Source organism: Neodiprion lecontei, unplaced genomic scaffold (assembly GCF_021901455.1).
Source record: "Neodiprion lecontei isolate iyNeoLeco1 unplaced genomic scaffold, iyNeoLeco1.1 ptg000065l, whole genome shotgun sequence".
Lineage (NCBI taxonomy): Eukaryota > Metazoa > Arthropoda > Insecta > Hymenoptera > Diprionidae > Neodiprion > Neodiprion lecontei.
In genome coordinates, this window is record NW_025791835.1 from 136,679 (window position 1) to 153,557 (window position 16,879).

At 30.2% G+C, this 16,879-nt stretch overlaps 1 protein-coding gene across 1 annotated transcript; it reads right to left on the reverse strand.

Annotated features, from left to right (window-relative positions):
• Positions 1 to 15,125: 15,125 nt before the first annotated feature.
• Positions 15,126 to 16,565, reverse strand: LOC124295707. Its single transcript, XM_046746258.1, has one exon. It carries the CDS (start codon positions 16,563 to 16,565, stop codon positions 15,126 to 15,128), a length of 1,440 nt encoding a protein of 479 aa, XP_046602214.1.
• Positions 16,566 to 16,879: the final 314 nt, after the last annotated feature.

Here is a 16,879-nt window from a genome sequence, read left to right on the forward strand (position 1 = left end):
ACGAGAAAACAGATAATAAGAAACAGAGTAACGCATTCAACGTTGTTTTTCTTAGCGCAAAGTTCAGCAAAAGTGATTTCTACATAGATTCGGGGGCAAGCATGCACATGACGGCGAATGAAGATTGGTTGAAAAACTCTAATTATTCACAGAATTTACCTGAGATAATAGTTGCGAATGAGACAAAAGTGCCTGTTTTATGCTCTGGAGACGTGGAAATAACAACAAGTCATAACTACAACATTACTGTCAAAAATATGTTGTGTGTACCTAGTCTCGCAACTAACCTATTATCAGTAAGTGAATTGATAAAGAATGGAAACAGTGTAGTTTTCGAGCCTAACAAGTGTTTGATTAGAAATCAATTAGGCGAATTAGTTGCTGAAGCTGATTTAATTGATGGTGTGTACAGAGTTAATTTACAAACACAGAACTGTTTATTGACTTCAACTCAAGTCAGTGGGGAAACATGGCACAGACGACTTGGCCATATAAACAGTACGGATATGAACAAAATGAAGCGTTGTGGTTTAGTGGATGGACTGAATTATCCTGACTCTTTTACAACAGGCAAGTCAAGCTGTCAGACATGTTGTGAAGGAAAGCAGTCAAGATTGCCATTTGCGACAGGTTCACGTGCAACAGAAATACTTCAAATTGTACATTCAGACATCTGTGGTCCCATGGAGATCAAGTCAATTGGAGGTGCTAGATATTTTGTGCTATTTATAGGCGACTATACTCGGATGACCTTCATTTACTTCCTGAAAGCTAAAAGTGAAGTGTTGAACTATTTTAAAGAATTCAAGTCTATGGCGGAGAATATTCACAATACAAAAATAAAACATTTAAGAACTGACAATGGATGCGAATATTGCAGCAATGAATTTGAAAATTACTTGAAGTCTGAGGGCATTATTCATCAAAAAACAAACCCATATACCCCGGAGCAGAATGGACTCAGTGAGCGATCAAACAGAACCATAGTGGAGAAAGCAAGATGCTTACTTTTCGAAGCTGATTTGGAAAAGAAATATTGGGCAGAAGCTGCAAATACAGCCGTCTATTTAAAAAACAGATCGGTAGCTTCAGGTATTGAAAAGACTCCGTTTGAATTATGGACTGGTAAAAACCCAACTTGGAACATATACGTGTTTTTGGGAGTACTGTGATGGCACATATACCAAAGGAAAAAAGGACCAAGTGGGATAAGAAGTCTAAGAAATATATATTGGTTGGTTTTTGTGAAAATGTGAAGGGTTACAGAATTTATGATCCCGCCTCTAATATTGTTACAAACAGCAGAGATGTTGTAATCATGGAAATACCAAAGAAAGAAATCACTGTCTCAGTTCCCATGGAAAGCACAGATTCAGTGGGGGAATTAAGTAAAGAATCTGTGGTGAAACTTAAACCTATTTATCATTCAAGTTCAAGTGAATACCTAGATGGTGAATGTTCTGATGACAGGCAAAAGATGCAAGATGAAACAGAAGGTGAGAATTCTTCAGCAGGAGGGACATCTTCAGCAGGAGGGAGTGAGCAGCAGGGATCTGCTGATGATGATGAGGAAGGAAAGAACTCATCACCACAAGGGATACCATGTCAGCCACTGTCCTGTGAAGAAACATTGAAGAGACCTAGGAAGAAACCATCAAGATATGGTCATGCTAACATGACATGTACTACTACCTCTACAGGTGAAGACAGCTTGACTTATGAGGAGGCTATCCATGGTCCAGAAAAACACCAGTGGCTCCAGGCAATGGCAGAGGAGCTTCAGTCATTCGATGACAATCAGGTGTGGGAGATTGTCGATGCTCCAGATAATGCAAGTGTAGTGCAGTGTAAGTGGGTCTTACGTGAGAAATATGACTGTGATGGTAAAGTGAGATATCGAGCCAGATTAGTAGCCAAAGGTTTTTCGCAAAAGGCTGGCATTGACTACCAAGAAACCTTTTCCCCAGTGATTAGACATTCAACCTTGCGGTTACTATTAGCATTGAGTGTGCAGTTAGACATGGACATAACTCACTGAGATGTGACAACAGCCTTTCTTAATGGACATTTAAAAGAAAGTATCTTTATGCAATTGCCTGAAGGATTCTCCAGTAACAATTCAAACAAAGTATTGAAATTAAAAAAGGCTGTATATGGTTTAAAACAAAGTTCACTTGTTTGGTATCAAAAAGTAGAGGAAATATTATGCAGTTTAGGGTTCAGTAAATGAAAATTGGAACCTTGTGTATTTATAAAAAACCATAATAACAATAAGAAAACTATTGTTGGTGTATATGTAGATGATTTCCTAATTTTTTCAAATAACAAGACTGAAAGTGACTCTCTGATAAATGCATTAAATAAAAATTTCAAAATAAAGAATCTAGGCCAGGTCAAACAGTATCTAGGCATGCGAATTAATGTAAACAGAGATTCAAATGTAATTACAATTGATCAGGAGCATTATATTGAACAATTACTTCAAAAGTTTAATACATCTGAATGTAATACCGCCAATACACCTATTGAATGTAAATTAAACATTGAAAAGTCTGATGTTTGTGTAGATAAGTTACCTTATCAAAATTTAATAGGTAGCTTGATGTATTTAGCGGTCTTGACAAGACCAGATATCTCTTTCTCAGTCAGCTACCTAAGTCAATTTAACAATTGTTATTCATATATTCATTGGAATTATGCAAAGCGAATTTTAAAATATTTGTCAAAAACAAAGAATTATTGTTTGCAATATTCCAAAGAAAGGGCAGAACTAGGAGGCTTTGTAGATGCAGATTGGGCCAGTGATTCCTCAGACAGAAGGTCTTATACAGGTTTTTGTTTTATAAAATCTGGGTCTGCCATTTCTTGGGAAAGCAAGAAGCAAAGAACAGTAGCCTTAAGTAGCTGTGAAGCAGAATACATGGCTTTATCGGAAGCTTGTCGTGAAGCTATTTATTTACAGGACTTAGAATCTGAATTAAGAGGTCATTGTAATAAAATAGTTTTATATAACGACAGTCAGAGTGCATTAAAGATGGCAAATAATCATCAAACTCACAAGCGGTCTAAGCACATTGATGTGAGATACAATTTTATCAAAGATACTGTTAATAGTGGTCGAGTTCAAACAAATTATTTGCCAACTTCCAATATGCCAGCTGACTTATTAACTAAATGATTATCAGGTGAAAAGCATTATAAATTTATAAAAAAACTTGGTATGGTTGAAAATTAAATTTATTGTTGTATCTGATTGTAATAGATTGTAAGTGATATTTAGGTTGTTTTTCATTTTGATATAGTGGGGGTGTTAGAATTCATATCCAAATGAAACTACTGCCGCCACCTGTCGGGAGTTATGTATATTAGGTAAACGTCAAATGTAATGTCGATAACATGTAAAGGTCAGATTTAATGTCTTTATCATATTAGAAATACAGTTCAGTTGTTCATCAGCCATCACGTTCTTTACTTCATATAATTATTCAAAAAATCCTACGTATTTTTTAATTATTTGCTCACATAATCATTAAAATATGAATATTATCAGTGAGGAAAAATAATTTATTTGAATCAATTATTTCCATATTTTATTAAATTACTTCACTTAATCACCTCCATTTATATTCAATCATATTAATGTATAATATACATGTATATACATATATATGTATACATATATATATATATATATATATATATATATATATATATATATATATTATAATTTTGAATTGAATATAAATGGAGGTGATTAAGTGAAGTAATTTAATAAAATATGAATATTATCAGTGAGGAAAAATAATTTATTTGAATCAATTATTTCCATATTTTATTAAATTACTTCACTTAATCACCTCCATTTATATTCAATCATATTAATGTATAATATACATGTATATACATATATATATATACATATATATATATATATATATATATATATATATATATATATTATAATTTTGAATTTACTTTTAAAAAAAAAGAAATTTTTGAAACGAAAATTTTTTTTACAATAATGTAATTCATTGGAATTAAATATAGTTATTGAAAAGATCCTGAATATTTTTCAATCATTTGCTCACATATTAATTGAAATAAAAATATTATTCATTAAGAAAAATAATTCATTTAATCAATTATTTCCTATTTTTATTAAATTATTTGACATAATTACCTCCATCTATATTCAATTATATTAATGTATAATATATATATGAATAAATGTATTTATATTCAATTATATAATTGTCTAATATTCAAATATATACATATATATATATTATGATTTTTCATTTATTTTTAAGAAAAGAGAAATTTGAAAAAAAAAAAATTTTCTTACAATCATTAAATTCATTAAAAATAAATATAATTATTCAAAAAATCCTACGTATTTTTTAATTATTTGCTCACATATTGATTGAGATATAAATATTATCCGTTAGAAAAAATAATTTATTTGCATTAATTATTTTCACATTTTATTAAATTATTTAACTCAATTACCTCCATTTATATTCAATTATATCAATGTATAATACACATATATATAGATATATACATATATACTAATATACATATATATATATACATATTATAATTTTGAATTCACTTCTAAAAAAAAAAGAAATTTTTAAAAAAAAATTTTTTTTATCGATAATTAAATTCATTAAAAATGAATATAATTATTGAAAAGATCCTGTATAATTTCAAATTATTCACTCACATATTAATTAAAATAAAAATATTATTCATTAGGAAAAACAATTTATTTCAATCAACTATTTCCTTTTTTTATGAAATTATTTGACTTGATTATCTCTATTTATATTCAATCATATTATTGTATAATACGTATATGAATAAATGTATTCATATTCAATTATATTAATGTATAATATTCAAATATATACATATATATATATTATGATTTTTAATTTACTTTTAAAGAAGGAGAAATTTGAAAAAAAAAAAATTTTTTTACTATAATCAAATTCATTAAAAATAAATATAATTGTTCAAGAAATCCTATGTATTTTTTAATTATTTGCTCACATATTAATTGAAATATAAATATTATCGGTTAAGAAAAATAATTTATCTAAATCAATTAATTGTTTATTTTATTAAATTATTCAACTTAATTACCTCCATTTATATTCAATTATATTAATGTATAATATACATATATATACATATATACATATATAATAATATACATATATACATTAGAGTGTCCCAAAAAAACCGACTATTTTTTTTTTCCAAAGAACATTGAAGAATCGTCAGAGTATCTCTAGAAAATGACCCTGTGAAAATATAAGCTCTTAATATTAATATTTAGAGGCGGCGATTTGTAATTTTCTATTTCCCATTTAAATAACATGGGAAAATTTTTTTTTGAACTTTGGAATTTTGTGATGGGATAACGAGCTACTTCATAAGTATGACAAAATCAGGTCTTATAGGAAATTTGATGCTCTACAAAAAAGGTCTGATTGACATTTTGCGTAAATCCAGCCGTTTCAAAAATATCGAGCCCCAAACTTCGGACTGTTTAAAATTATGCTTTTTTTTTCGTAAATACAACAAAAATTAATTTATATGTATTATAAACCCAGAATTATCAACTAAACAATAAATATATGCATATATTTGACGGAATGCAGATCCGAAATTATTAATAAAAATATTAATAATTCGTAAATACAACAAAAATTAATTTATATGTATTATATGTAATTAATATTTTTATTAATAATTTCGGATCTGCATTCCGTCAAATATATGCATATATTTATTGTTCAGTTGATAATTCTGGGTTTATAATACATATAAATTAATTTTTGTTGTATTTACGAAAAAAAAGCATAATTTCAAACAGTCCGAAGTTTGAGGCTCGATATTTTTGAAACGGCTGGATTTACGCAAAATGTCAATCAGACCTTTTTTGTAGAGCATCAAATTTCATATAAGACCTGATTTTGTCATACTTATGAAGTAGCTCGTTATCCCATCACAAAATTCCAAAGTTCAAAAAAAAATTTTCCCATGTTATTTAAATGGGAAATAGAAAATTACAAATCGCCACCTCTAAATATTAATATTAAGAGCTTATATTTTCACAGGGTCATTTTCTAGAGATACTCTGACGATTTTTCAATGTTCTTTGAAAAAAAAAAATAGTCGGTTTTTTTGGGACACTCTAATATACATATATAATAATATACATATACATATATATTATAATTTTGAATTTACTTCTGAAAAAAAAGAAATTTAAAAAAAAAAAATTTTTTTATGGATAATTAAATTCATTAAAAATAAATATAATTATTGAAAATATCCTGTATGTTTTTCAATTATTTACTGACATATTAATTGAAATAAAAATATTATTTATTAGAAAAAACAATTCATTTCAATTAACTATTTCCTTTCTTTATTAAATTATTTGACTTGATTATCTCCATTTATATTCAATTATATTAATGTATAATACATATATGAAAAAATGTATTCATATTCAATTATATTAATGTATAATATTCAAATATATACATATATATACATTATGATTTTCGATTCACTTTTAAAAAAAGAGAATTTTGAAAAAAAAAAAATTTTTTTACTATAATTAAATTCATTAAAAATAAATATAATTATTTAAGAAATCCTACGTATTTTTTAATCATTTGCTCACATATTAATTGAAATATAAATATTATCCGTTAAGAAAAATAATTCATTCAAATCAATTATTTCCTTATTCTATTGAATTATTTAACCTAATTACCTTCATTTATATTCAATTATAATAATGTATGATACATATATAAATAAATGTATTCATATTTAATGATATCATTGTATAATATTCAAATATATACATATATGTATATTATTAATTTCAATTTACTCTTAAAAAAAAAGAAATTTGATAAAAAAAAAGTTTTTCACCATAATTATATTCATTGAAAATAAATATAATTATTCACGTAATCCTATGTATTTTTCAATTATCTGCTCACATAATAATAGAAATAAAAATATTATTCATAAAAAAAAATAATTCATTTAATCAATTATTTCCCTTTTTTATCGAATTATTTGACATAATTTCCTCCATTTATATTCAATAATATTATTGTATAATATACATACAAATAAATGTATTTATATTTAATTATATTAATGTATAATATACAAATATATATACAATACATATATTATTATTTTCAATTTACTTTGAGAAAAAGAGATATTTGACAAAAAAAAAATTTTTTTTACAATAATTGAATTCATTCAAAATAAATATCATTGTTCAAAAAATCCTACTTATTTTTCAATTATTTGCTTACATAATCATTGAAACATGAATATTATCAGTTAAGAAAAATAATTCATTTAAATCAATCATTTCCTTATTCTATCAAATTATTTAACCTAATTACCTCCATTCACATTCAATTATATTAATGTATAATATATATATAAATGAATGTATTCGTATTTAATTATATTAATGTATAATATCCGAATATATACATATATATATCATGATTTTTAATTCACTTTTAGAAAAAGAGAAATTTAAAAAAAAAAAAATTTTTTTACAATAATTAAATTCATTAAAAATGAATATAATTATTCAAAAAATCCTACGTATTTTTTAATTATTTGCTTACATATCAATTAAAATATAAATATTATCAGTTAAAAAAATAATTTATTTAAATCAATTAATTCCTTATTTTATTAAATTATTCAACATAATCACCTCCATTCATATTCAATTATATTAATGTATAATATACATATAAATACATATATACATATACATATATATATTATAATTTTGAATTTACTCCCAAAAAAAAAAGAAATTTGAAAAAAAAAAAATTTTTTTTTCGATAATTAAATTCATTGAAAATAAATATAATCATTGAAAAGATCCTGTATGTTTTTCAATTATTTACTCACATATTAATTGAAATAAAAATATGATCTCTTAGGAAATACAATTTATTTCAATCGACTATTTCCTTTTTTTATCAAATTATTTGACTTGGTTATCTCCATTCATATTCAATTATATTGATGTATAATATATATATAAATAAATGTATTTATATTCAATTATATTGATGTATAATATATATATGAATAAATGTATTTTTATTCAATTATATTAATGTATAAAATTCAAATATATACATATATATGTCGGAGAAGAATAAAGAGGATGCATCATCAAGTGAATTGGAAACTTGAACTTTGAATGAGTCCGCCGTATCAAGCTTCAAGCGTTATTCAACATGCTTTGAATATAGAACAAACAAATGAATTGTTTATAACAACGCTTGGATGAAATCGACAGTCACGGAAAAGCAAGCGAATTGACCGGACGTGTTGAGATCATCGCGCTTTCTATAATGAACAATCCACAAATTGGAAATCCTACATCCTCTCCGCCTTTCCGAGGCTTCACCCCGACATCAGAAGTGGGATCAGAATCTGCTTCTCACCGACCAGAATCTGCTTCTCGCCGATCAGAATCTGCTTCTCACCGAGAAGAGAGACGTGACGACGCAAAATGGCAAATGCTTTTGCAACAGCAGCAAAATAATTTCATGCAGATTATTGAGGCAATGAAGAAACCTTCTCAGACGAAAATCGAGTTACCTGACTTTGACCCAGAAAAAGTGAGCGATACTCGAGCTTGGATTCGTACGGCAGACATGTGTATGTCGGAGCATCCGTTAGAAGGAGCGTCGCTCATGAACGCTTTGAGCCGTGCGATGAAAGGAGAGGCATTATCCTGGCTGACCCAAAACGTATTTGCCGGAATAAATTGGAATGAATTTAAAGAAATATTTTCTCTACGATTTGAATGTCCGGAAACCCTCGCTGCTTTCTTAATGAATATCAATCAAGGAAGGCCAAAGGAAGGAGAATGTATCGCCGCTTATTCAGCCACTGTGATAACCTCGTTGATGAACCGATGGAAGAATCTCTCTATGGAACAGATTGCTGTGTCCTTCGTCCTCAGTCACATTTCTCAATTTGAACCACGACTTTAACGCCTTGCTTTCACGGAAGAAATTGAGACACGGAATAAATTACAAAAAGAATTGAAGGCGGTATATTACTTGAAGAGGAAAAACTCGGAACTTCACACTGAACAACGTCACAGCGAAGCAAAAAGATTTAAAGAAAAATCGTCCACCAGCCTTCTGAAATGTTTCACCTGTGGAAAGATCGGGCATAAATCGTCTGTGTGCTATCAAAGAAAAGAGAAAAATGCAGCATCAAATGTGTGGCAGAGAGATGCATCTACAAGCAGTGACACGAGGAAGCCTATAACCTGTTTCAAGTGCAAGGAACCTGGGCATTATTCTTCGCAATGTCCTGGAATGAATAAGAAGCCATCGTCAGGACGCTTCAACGGATCCAATATCGAACGACGAGTGGATATTTGTGAAGTGAATTCGCCTTCTGGCATTTTGAGGCATGCAGGTGAGCAGTTTTCATTTAATTTTGATTCTGGAGCCGAATGTTCCTTAATAAAAGAATCAGTGTCGTCAAGGTTCTCCGGGAAAAGACTTGATAATATCGTCACTATGACTGGAATTGGACAAACAAGTGTCCATAGTACTTTGCAAATTCTTACCAAAGTAAACATTGACGACATTGCCCTAGAAATTCTTTTTCATGTTCTGCCAAGTCATTATTTGAGGAGTGATATTTCGATTGGTCGTGAAATTTTGAGTCAGGGTTTGACTGTGCTTGTATCTTCTAACGAATTGAAATTAATGCGTGAAATCCGTGTCGATGCTTGCAAAATTGGAGAATCAATCGAAGTAAATTTTGACAAAATTGAGACTGACATTTCTTTTGAGTCAAAAGAACGGTTGCTCTCAATTTTACAAGAATTTAGAGAGCATTTTATAACCGGTACACCAAAGCAACCTGCTAAATCGGACCCAATGCAAATTCGCCTGAAAGATCCAAATAAGACGGTATATAGACGTCCATATAGATTGTGCCACGATGAACAAAAAAATAGTTCAAAATAAAATCAAAGAGTTACTTGCTGCAAACGTAATTCGCTCAAGCTCATCTCCATTCGCTAGCCCTATCCTTCTCGTGAAGAAAAAGGACGGGTCAGACAGAATGTGTGTAGATTATCGAGAACTAAACGATAATACTGTACCTGACAGATTCCCATTGCCACTAATTTCTGACCAAGTAAATAGGTTACATGGGGCGAAATACTTTTCTAGCTTAGATATGGCATCTGGATTCCATCAGATCCCTATCCATGAAAATTCAATCGAATATACAGCTTTCATTACTCACAATGGACAGTATGAATATCTGTCCATGCCATTCGGGCTTCGAAATGCACCATCTGTTTTCCAGAGGGCCGTTTACAAGGCTTTGGGAGAATTGGCGAATAGTTTTGTCATTATTTACATGGATGATATTCTTATTGTTGCATCCAATGAGGACGAAGCCCTGGAGAGGTTGAAGCTTGTATTAAAAGTTTTGATAGATATCGGCTTTACTTTCAACATCAAAAAATGCTCTTTCTTAAAACAAAAAGTAGAGTATCTCGGTTATGAAGTTTGCAACGGAGAAATCCGACCAAATAAGAAGAAAATTTTAGCTTCAATATCTTTACCCTCTCCTTAAACGGTAACACAATTACGGCAATTCATTGGTTTGGCATCTTACTTCCGTCAATTCATTCCAAGGTTCTCTCAAATTGCGGCTCCTTTATACGCGCTAACTTCCGCAACAAAAGGAAACATTGAATGGAAAGAATTACATGAGAATATTAGAACACAAGTAATTTCAGTACTTACCAATGAGCCAGTACTGACAATATTTGACCCGAATTGTCTTACTGAATTACATACTGATGCAAGTTCGATGGGCTATGGGGCAATTCTAATGCAAAAAAAAGAAAATATATTGCGCGTGATTGCTTATTTTAGTAAACGTACTTCACCAGCTGAATCGAAATATCATTCGTACGAGTTGGAAACACTTGCTTTTGTTAACGCGGTTAAAAATTTTCGACACTTTTTATACGGACGCAAATTTCTTGTCGTCACAGATTGCAACTCTCTGCAATCTTCGAGAAAAAAAAAAGATCTTACTCCGAGAGTGCATAGATGGTGGGCTTTTCTTCAAGCTTTCGATTTCGATATAGTATACCGAAATGGAAAGAAAATGAGTCATGCGGACTTCTTTTCGAGAAATCCGTTACCAGATTCAATAAAAGAAAATTATAATAAACCCGAGCACAAAGAGGTCAATTTAACTAATCTCTCAAATACATGGCTTTTTGCTGAACAGCAACGTGATGAAGAAATTTCAAAATTAATTAAAAATTCAACTGAAGAAAAGTTGAATGACGAATTAGCAAAAACTTTCGAATTACGCTCTGGAATTCTTTTTCGTAAAATACAAAGACACGGGAAAACGCGATCTCTACCTATTTTGCCACGAGCGTACAGATGGTCAGTTATTAACGCTACCCATGAAGCATTGGTACATTTAGGATGGGAAAAGACCCTTGAGAAAATTTATGATTCATTCTGGTTTGACGGAATGTCAAGATATGTTCGAAAATTCGTTGAAAATTGTTTGACATGTAAAATTTCCAAAACAAATTCGGGAAAAATTCAGGCTGAATTGCATCCCATTCCTAAAGTCGCAATTCCTTGGAATACCATTCACATCGACGCTACTGGCAAATTAAGTGGTAAAAATGATAAGAAAGAGTACGTTTTCGTTTTAATTGATTCTTTCACCAAATTTGTTCTTCTTCGTCATACATTGCATATTGATACTAGCAATAGCATTAAAGCATTGAAATCTGGTATTTCTCTATTTGGCTCTCCCACTCGCGTAATTGCGGACCAGGGTCGTTGTTTCGCGAATAGTGATTTTCGAGAATTTTGTTTGGCTCACAATATTAAGTTGCACTTGATTGCAACTGGAAGCTCGCGCGCAAATGGTCAGGTGGAGCGAGTAATGAGCACTCTAAAGAACATGCTAACTACCGTAGAAATAACCGGCGACCGGTCTTGGCAGGATGCATTGCCTGATGTACAATTAGCACTAAATTGCACGATCAACCGAGTCACAAAATCTAGTCCTCTCGAATTAATGATAGGAAAAGTCGCCAGACCTCTTGAGCTCATGTTTGTTTCTGAGGAGGAGTATGTGGAGGACTTATCTGAAATTAGAACACTTGCAATCGAGAATATTAACAAAAATGCAGAATATGAGAAGGAAAGGTTTGACCGAACAAAGGCAAAAGTAATCAAATTTTCTTTAAACGAATTTGTTCTTTTAAAGAATGAAGAGAGAAATCAAACAAAATTAGATGCAAAATACAAAGGCCCGTATAAAATTATTGAAGTATTAGAGGGCAACAGATATCTTTTGAAAGCTTTGAAGTCCAATCGTACATTTAAATACGCACATGACCGGATGCGAAAAATGCCAGAGGGTAACATTCCGGAAGAATTGGAAATGAGTAAAGAAAATTTTGAATAATGAAATATTTAAGTGTGTAAATATTTGAAGTGTAAACTAAATACATGATTACTTTTGGAAAAATTGTTTACATGAAAGTTTGTAGCCGTAGCTCGGTCGAAATCGGAATTTCTTCAATGAAACCGTGAGTGTGCGGTGGGCAGCTTCATGTAACAGTTGTGTCAGAAAAATCACTCAAGGGAAGTGATTAGACATTGACCACTCAAGGGAAGTGGTCAAGAACATTTGTCACTCAAGGGAAGTGATAGAAATGTTGGTCACTCAAAGGAAGTGATAGAAATGTTGGTCACTCAAGGGAAGTGAACGAAATGTAAAAAATGTATTTAGTCTTTAAAATTATCCATATGTATCGAAATTAATTGCTTTGTCAATAAATGTGGGATTGGAACTGAAATTTAAGTTTTCTGTTCAATATAAATGATTAAAGTAAGATTGAATTCATTTAAAACGAACTTTTACTGCTGGAGAATTGAATTTCTTGCAGATCACTTCACATGGGGACATGTGATTTGTCAGGATGGCCGTGTCGGAGAAGAATAAAGAGGATGCATCATCAAGTGAATTGGAAACTTGAACTTTGAATGAGTCCGCCGTATCAAGCGTCAAGCGTTATTCAACATCCTTTGAATATAGAACAAACAAATGAATTGTTTATAACAACGCTTGGATGAAATCGACAGTCACGGAAAAGCAAGCGAATTGACCGGACGTGTTGAGATCATCGCGCTTTCTATAATGAACAATCCACAAATTGGAAATCCTACATCCTCTCCGCCTTTCCGAGGCTTCACCCCGACATATATATATATATATATTATGATTTTTAATTTACTTTCAAAAAAAAAGAAATTTGAGAAAAAAAAATTTTTTTACTGTAATTAAATTCATTGAAAATAAATATTATTGTCCAAAAAATTCTATGTATTTTTTAATTATTCGCTCACATATTAATTAGAATATAAATATCAACCGTTAGAAAAAATAATTTATTTCAATCAATTATTTCCTTATTCTATTAAATTAGTTAACCTAATTACCTTCATTTATATTCAATTATATTAATGCATGATATATATATATAAATGAATGTATTCATATTTGATTGTATAAATGTATGATATTCAAATATATACATATATGTATATTATTATTTTTTATTTACTTTTAAAAAAAAGAAATTTGAAAAACAAAAATTTTTTCACTTCAATTAAATTCATCGAAAATAAATATAATTATTCAAGTAATCCTATGTATTTTTCAATTATTTGCTCACATATTAATTAAAATATAAATATTATCCGGTGAGAAAAATAATTTATTTGAATCAATTATTTGCTTATTTTATTGAATTATTTAACTTGATTACCTCCACTTATATTTAATTATATCAATGTACGACATACATATATATACATATATACATATATAATTATGAACATATATATATATATATATATATTATAATTTTGAATTTACTTCTAAAAAAAAAAGAAATTTTTGAAAAAAAAAATTTTTCTACCATAATTAAATTCATCAAAAATAAATATGGTCATTAAAAAGATCCTGTATATTTTTGAATTATTTGCTCACCTAATAATTGAAATAAAAATATTATTCATTAAAAAAAATAATTCATTTAATCAATTATTTCCTTTTTTTAACGAATTATTTGACATAATTACCTCCATTTATATTCAATTATATTATTGTATAATATACATGCAAATAAATGTATTTATATTTAATTATATTAATGTATAATGAACATATATATACATATATACATATATAACAATATACATATATATATTTGTTATAATTTTGAATTTACTAAATACTAAATTTTCTTGGGAACTTGGACAGAATTGATCAGATTCAACTTATCAAAATTTGCAACGTTTCGTTGGTTTCATTTATTTTCCAACTTCATCAGGCAAGCTGTAACAGATGTACATAAACTTTAAAATTAAGTTGCATAAAACAATAGACATGATTCATGTAAGTTACAAATTCAGAAATAATAAACTAAACAAAATTACAAAATATTTACTTTTGAGGTTAAATTATCGTTAAAATCCTTTGGTCCATAACATCAAGTCAAAAATATGTTTAAATAAGACTAGACAGATATATACATTTTTTTTTTTTATTATTAAAATTATAAATTCATTATGCCAATAAATCAATTTAAATAAAATAAAATGGACAAATATAATGATGGACAAATACACATGTCAAACGTAGTGGCTCTTAAATCACAGACCGTACTACTCTCACACAGTGTGATAGTACGTGTGGAGCTCGCATTATCTGTATTGTCAACATGACTCTGTTGTCCATGACTAGTACTATTCATATTGTGCGCGAAAGTTCAACCTCTAAGTAAAATAAAAATAATTACTATGACTTCACTAAATCCTTAACATCATTTATCAGGTCACTGTAAATTGTACTGAGGTTTTGCGTGTCGGATCTAAAATTGACATTTCACTTAGGTTTCTCTTCATGTAATTTTTCTCCAGATCTAAAATCTCAACATCCTCGAACTAAAAGTTATGACCATCCTCAACAAAGTGATGTTCCGCTAATGCTGTTTTGTTGTTTTTTATGGACTTCTCAGGTCTGCAGTCAAGTTTGTGTTGTCTCACTCTGGCTTTTAATTTTTGCCTGGTCTGTCCAACGTACCATTTCCCACACGAGCACGGAATCCTGTATACCAGGCCAGATCTATCTTCATTCTCCACTTTGTCTTTTAGCCGGGAAAATAGATCCTTAACCTTGAATACATTATAGAATACCAACTTGCAGTTGGTGTGCCTAAATAAAGATCCCAGTCTTGGTGACAAGCCTTTTATGTAGGGAAATCTGCTAAACGACCAATTCCTGTTGACATTGTTGCTCCTGATGTTGTTTCTAATCCTCTCGGACACAATTTTCTCACACTTGCTGATGACCTTGTTTGGATAATTGTTAGATGACAGTAATCTTCTAACCATGCGAATACTTTCCTTGGTCTTGTTCACATGACTCAAGCGCATGGCTCTGTTCAAAAACCCTTTTACAACCCCCAATTTCTGGCTCAATGGATGATTGGAATTAAAATTCAAAATCCTTCCTGATCTGTACGGTTTCTTGAACCAAGAAGTTATAAGATCACCATCTTCTGATCTTTCTATTAGTATGTCCAAAAAAGGCAACTTCCCGTTATTCTCAACTTCCAAGGTAAACTGGATGTCCTTGTCAACACTATTAAACACATCTAAGATGCTGTCTACTTTATCCTTTGGAACCACTGCGAAGAGATCATCAACATACGACTTAATAATCGGAATTTCAAAGTCAAGGTGAGTCAACGCCATTGAAACAACATAATCTACTGCAATGATGGCAATTGAAGGACTTGCTGGACTCCCCATAGCACATCCTTCCTTCTGAAGGTAAAAATTGCCATCAAACACGAAATATCCCGAGTTGTAACAAAAATCAATAAGCTCTAGTAGAGTAGTCTGGTCCAATTGCACAAATTTCTGGATTTCATCCCACCGCTCAATGATGATTTTCCTTATTAAACTGTTATGAACATTAGTAAAAAGAGATACTACGTCCAGTGATATTAAAACATGGTCTTCGTTTACCTTTTTCAGTTTGATTTGGTCTAAAAAATGAAAAGAATCTGTCACATTATATTTCAGACTCATTACGAACGGTAGCAGACTCTTATGAACAAAATTGGCGATCTCATAACCTGGTGATCCTATGCTACTGACCACTGGTCTAAGTTTACACCCAGGTTTGTGGGTTTTCCTTAAGCCATAGATTCTTGGTGCCAATGCACTGTGAGTTCGCATTAGCTTACCTTGGATGTTGTCAAGGATACCAATATCCACAAGCTTCTTTATTAAGCGGTTGCTTATGTTTTGTAGCGTTGACGTAGGATCTCTTTTGATCTTTTCATATGTTTTACGGTCGCCAACCAACTTATTCATTTCTGTGACAAGACAAAGTGGAGAAAGAAGATAGATCTGGCCTGGTATACAGGATTCCGTGCTCGTGTGGGAAATGGTACGTTGGACAGACCAGGCAAAAATTAAAAGCCAGAGTGAGACAACACAAACTTGACTGCAGACCTGAGAAGTCCATAAAAAACAACAAAACAGCATTAGCGGAACATCACTTTGTTGAGGATGGTCATAACTTTCAGTTCGAGGATGTTGAGATTTTAGATCTGGAGAAAAATTACATGAAGAGAAACCTAAGTGAAATGATTTTTATTAAGGCGATGAATTGTGTCAATTTTAGA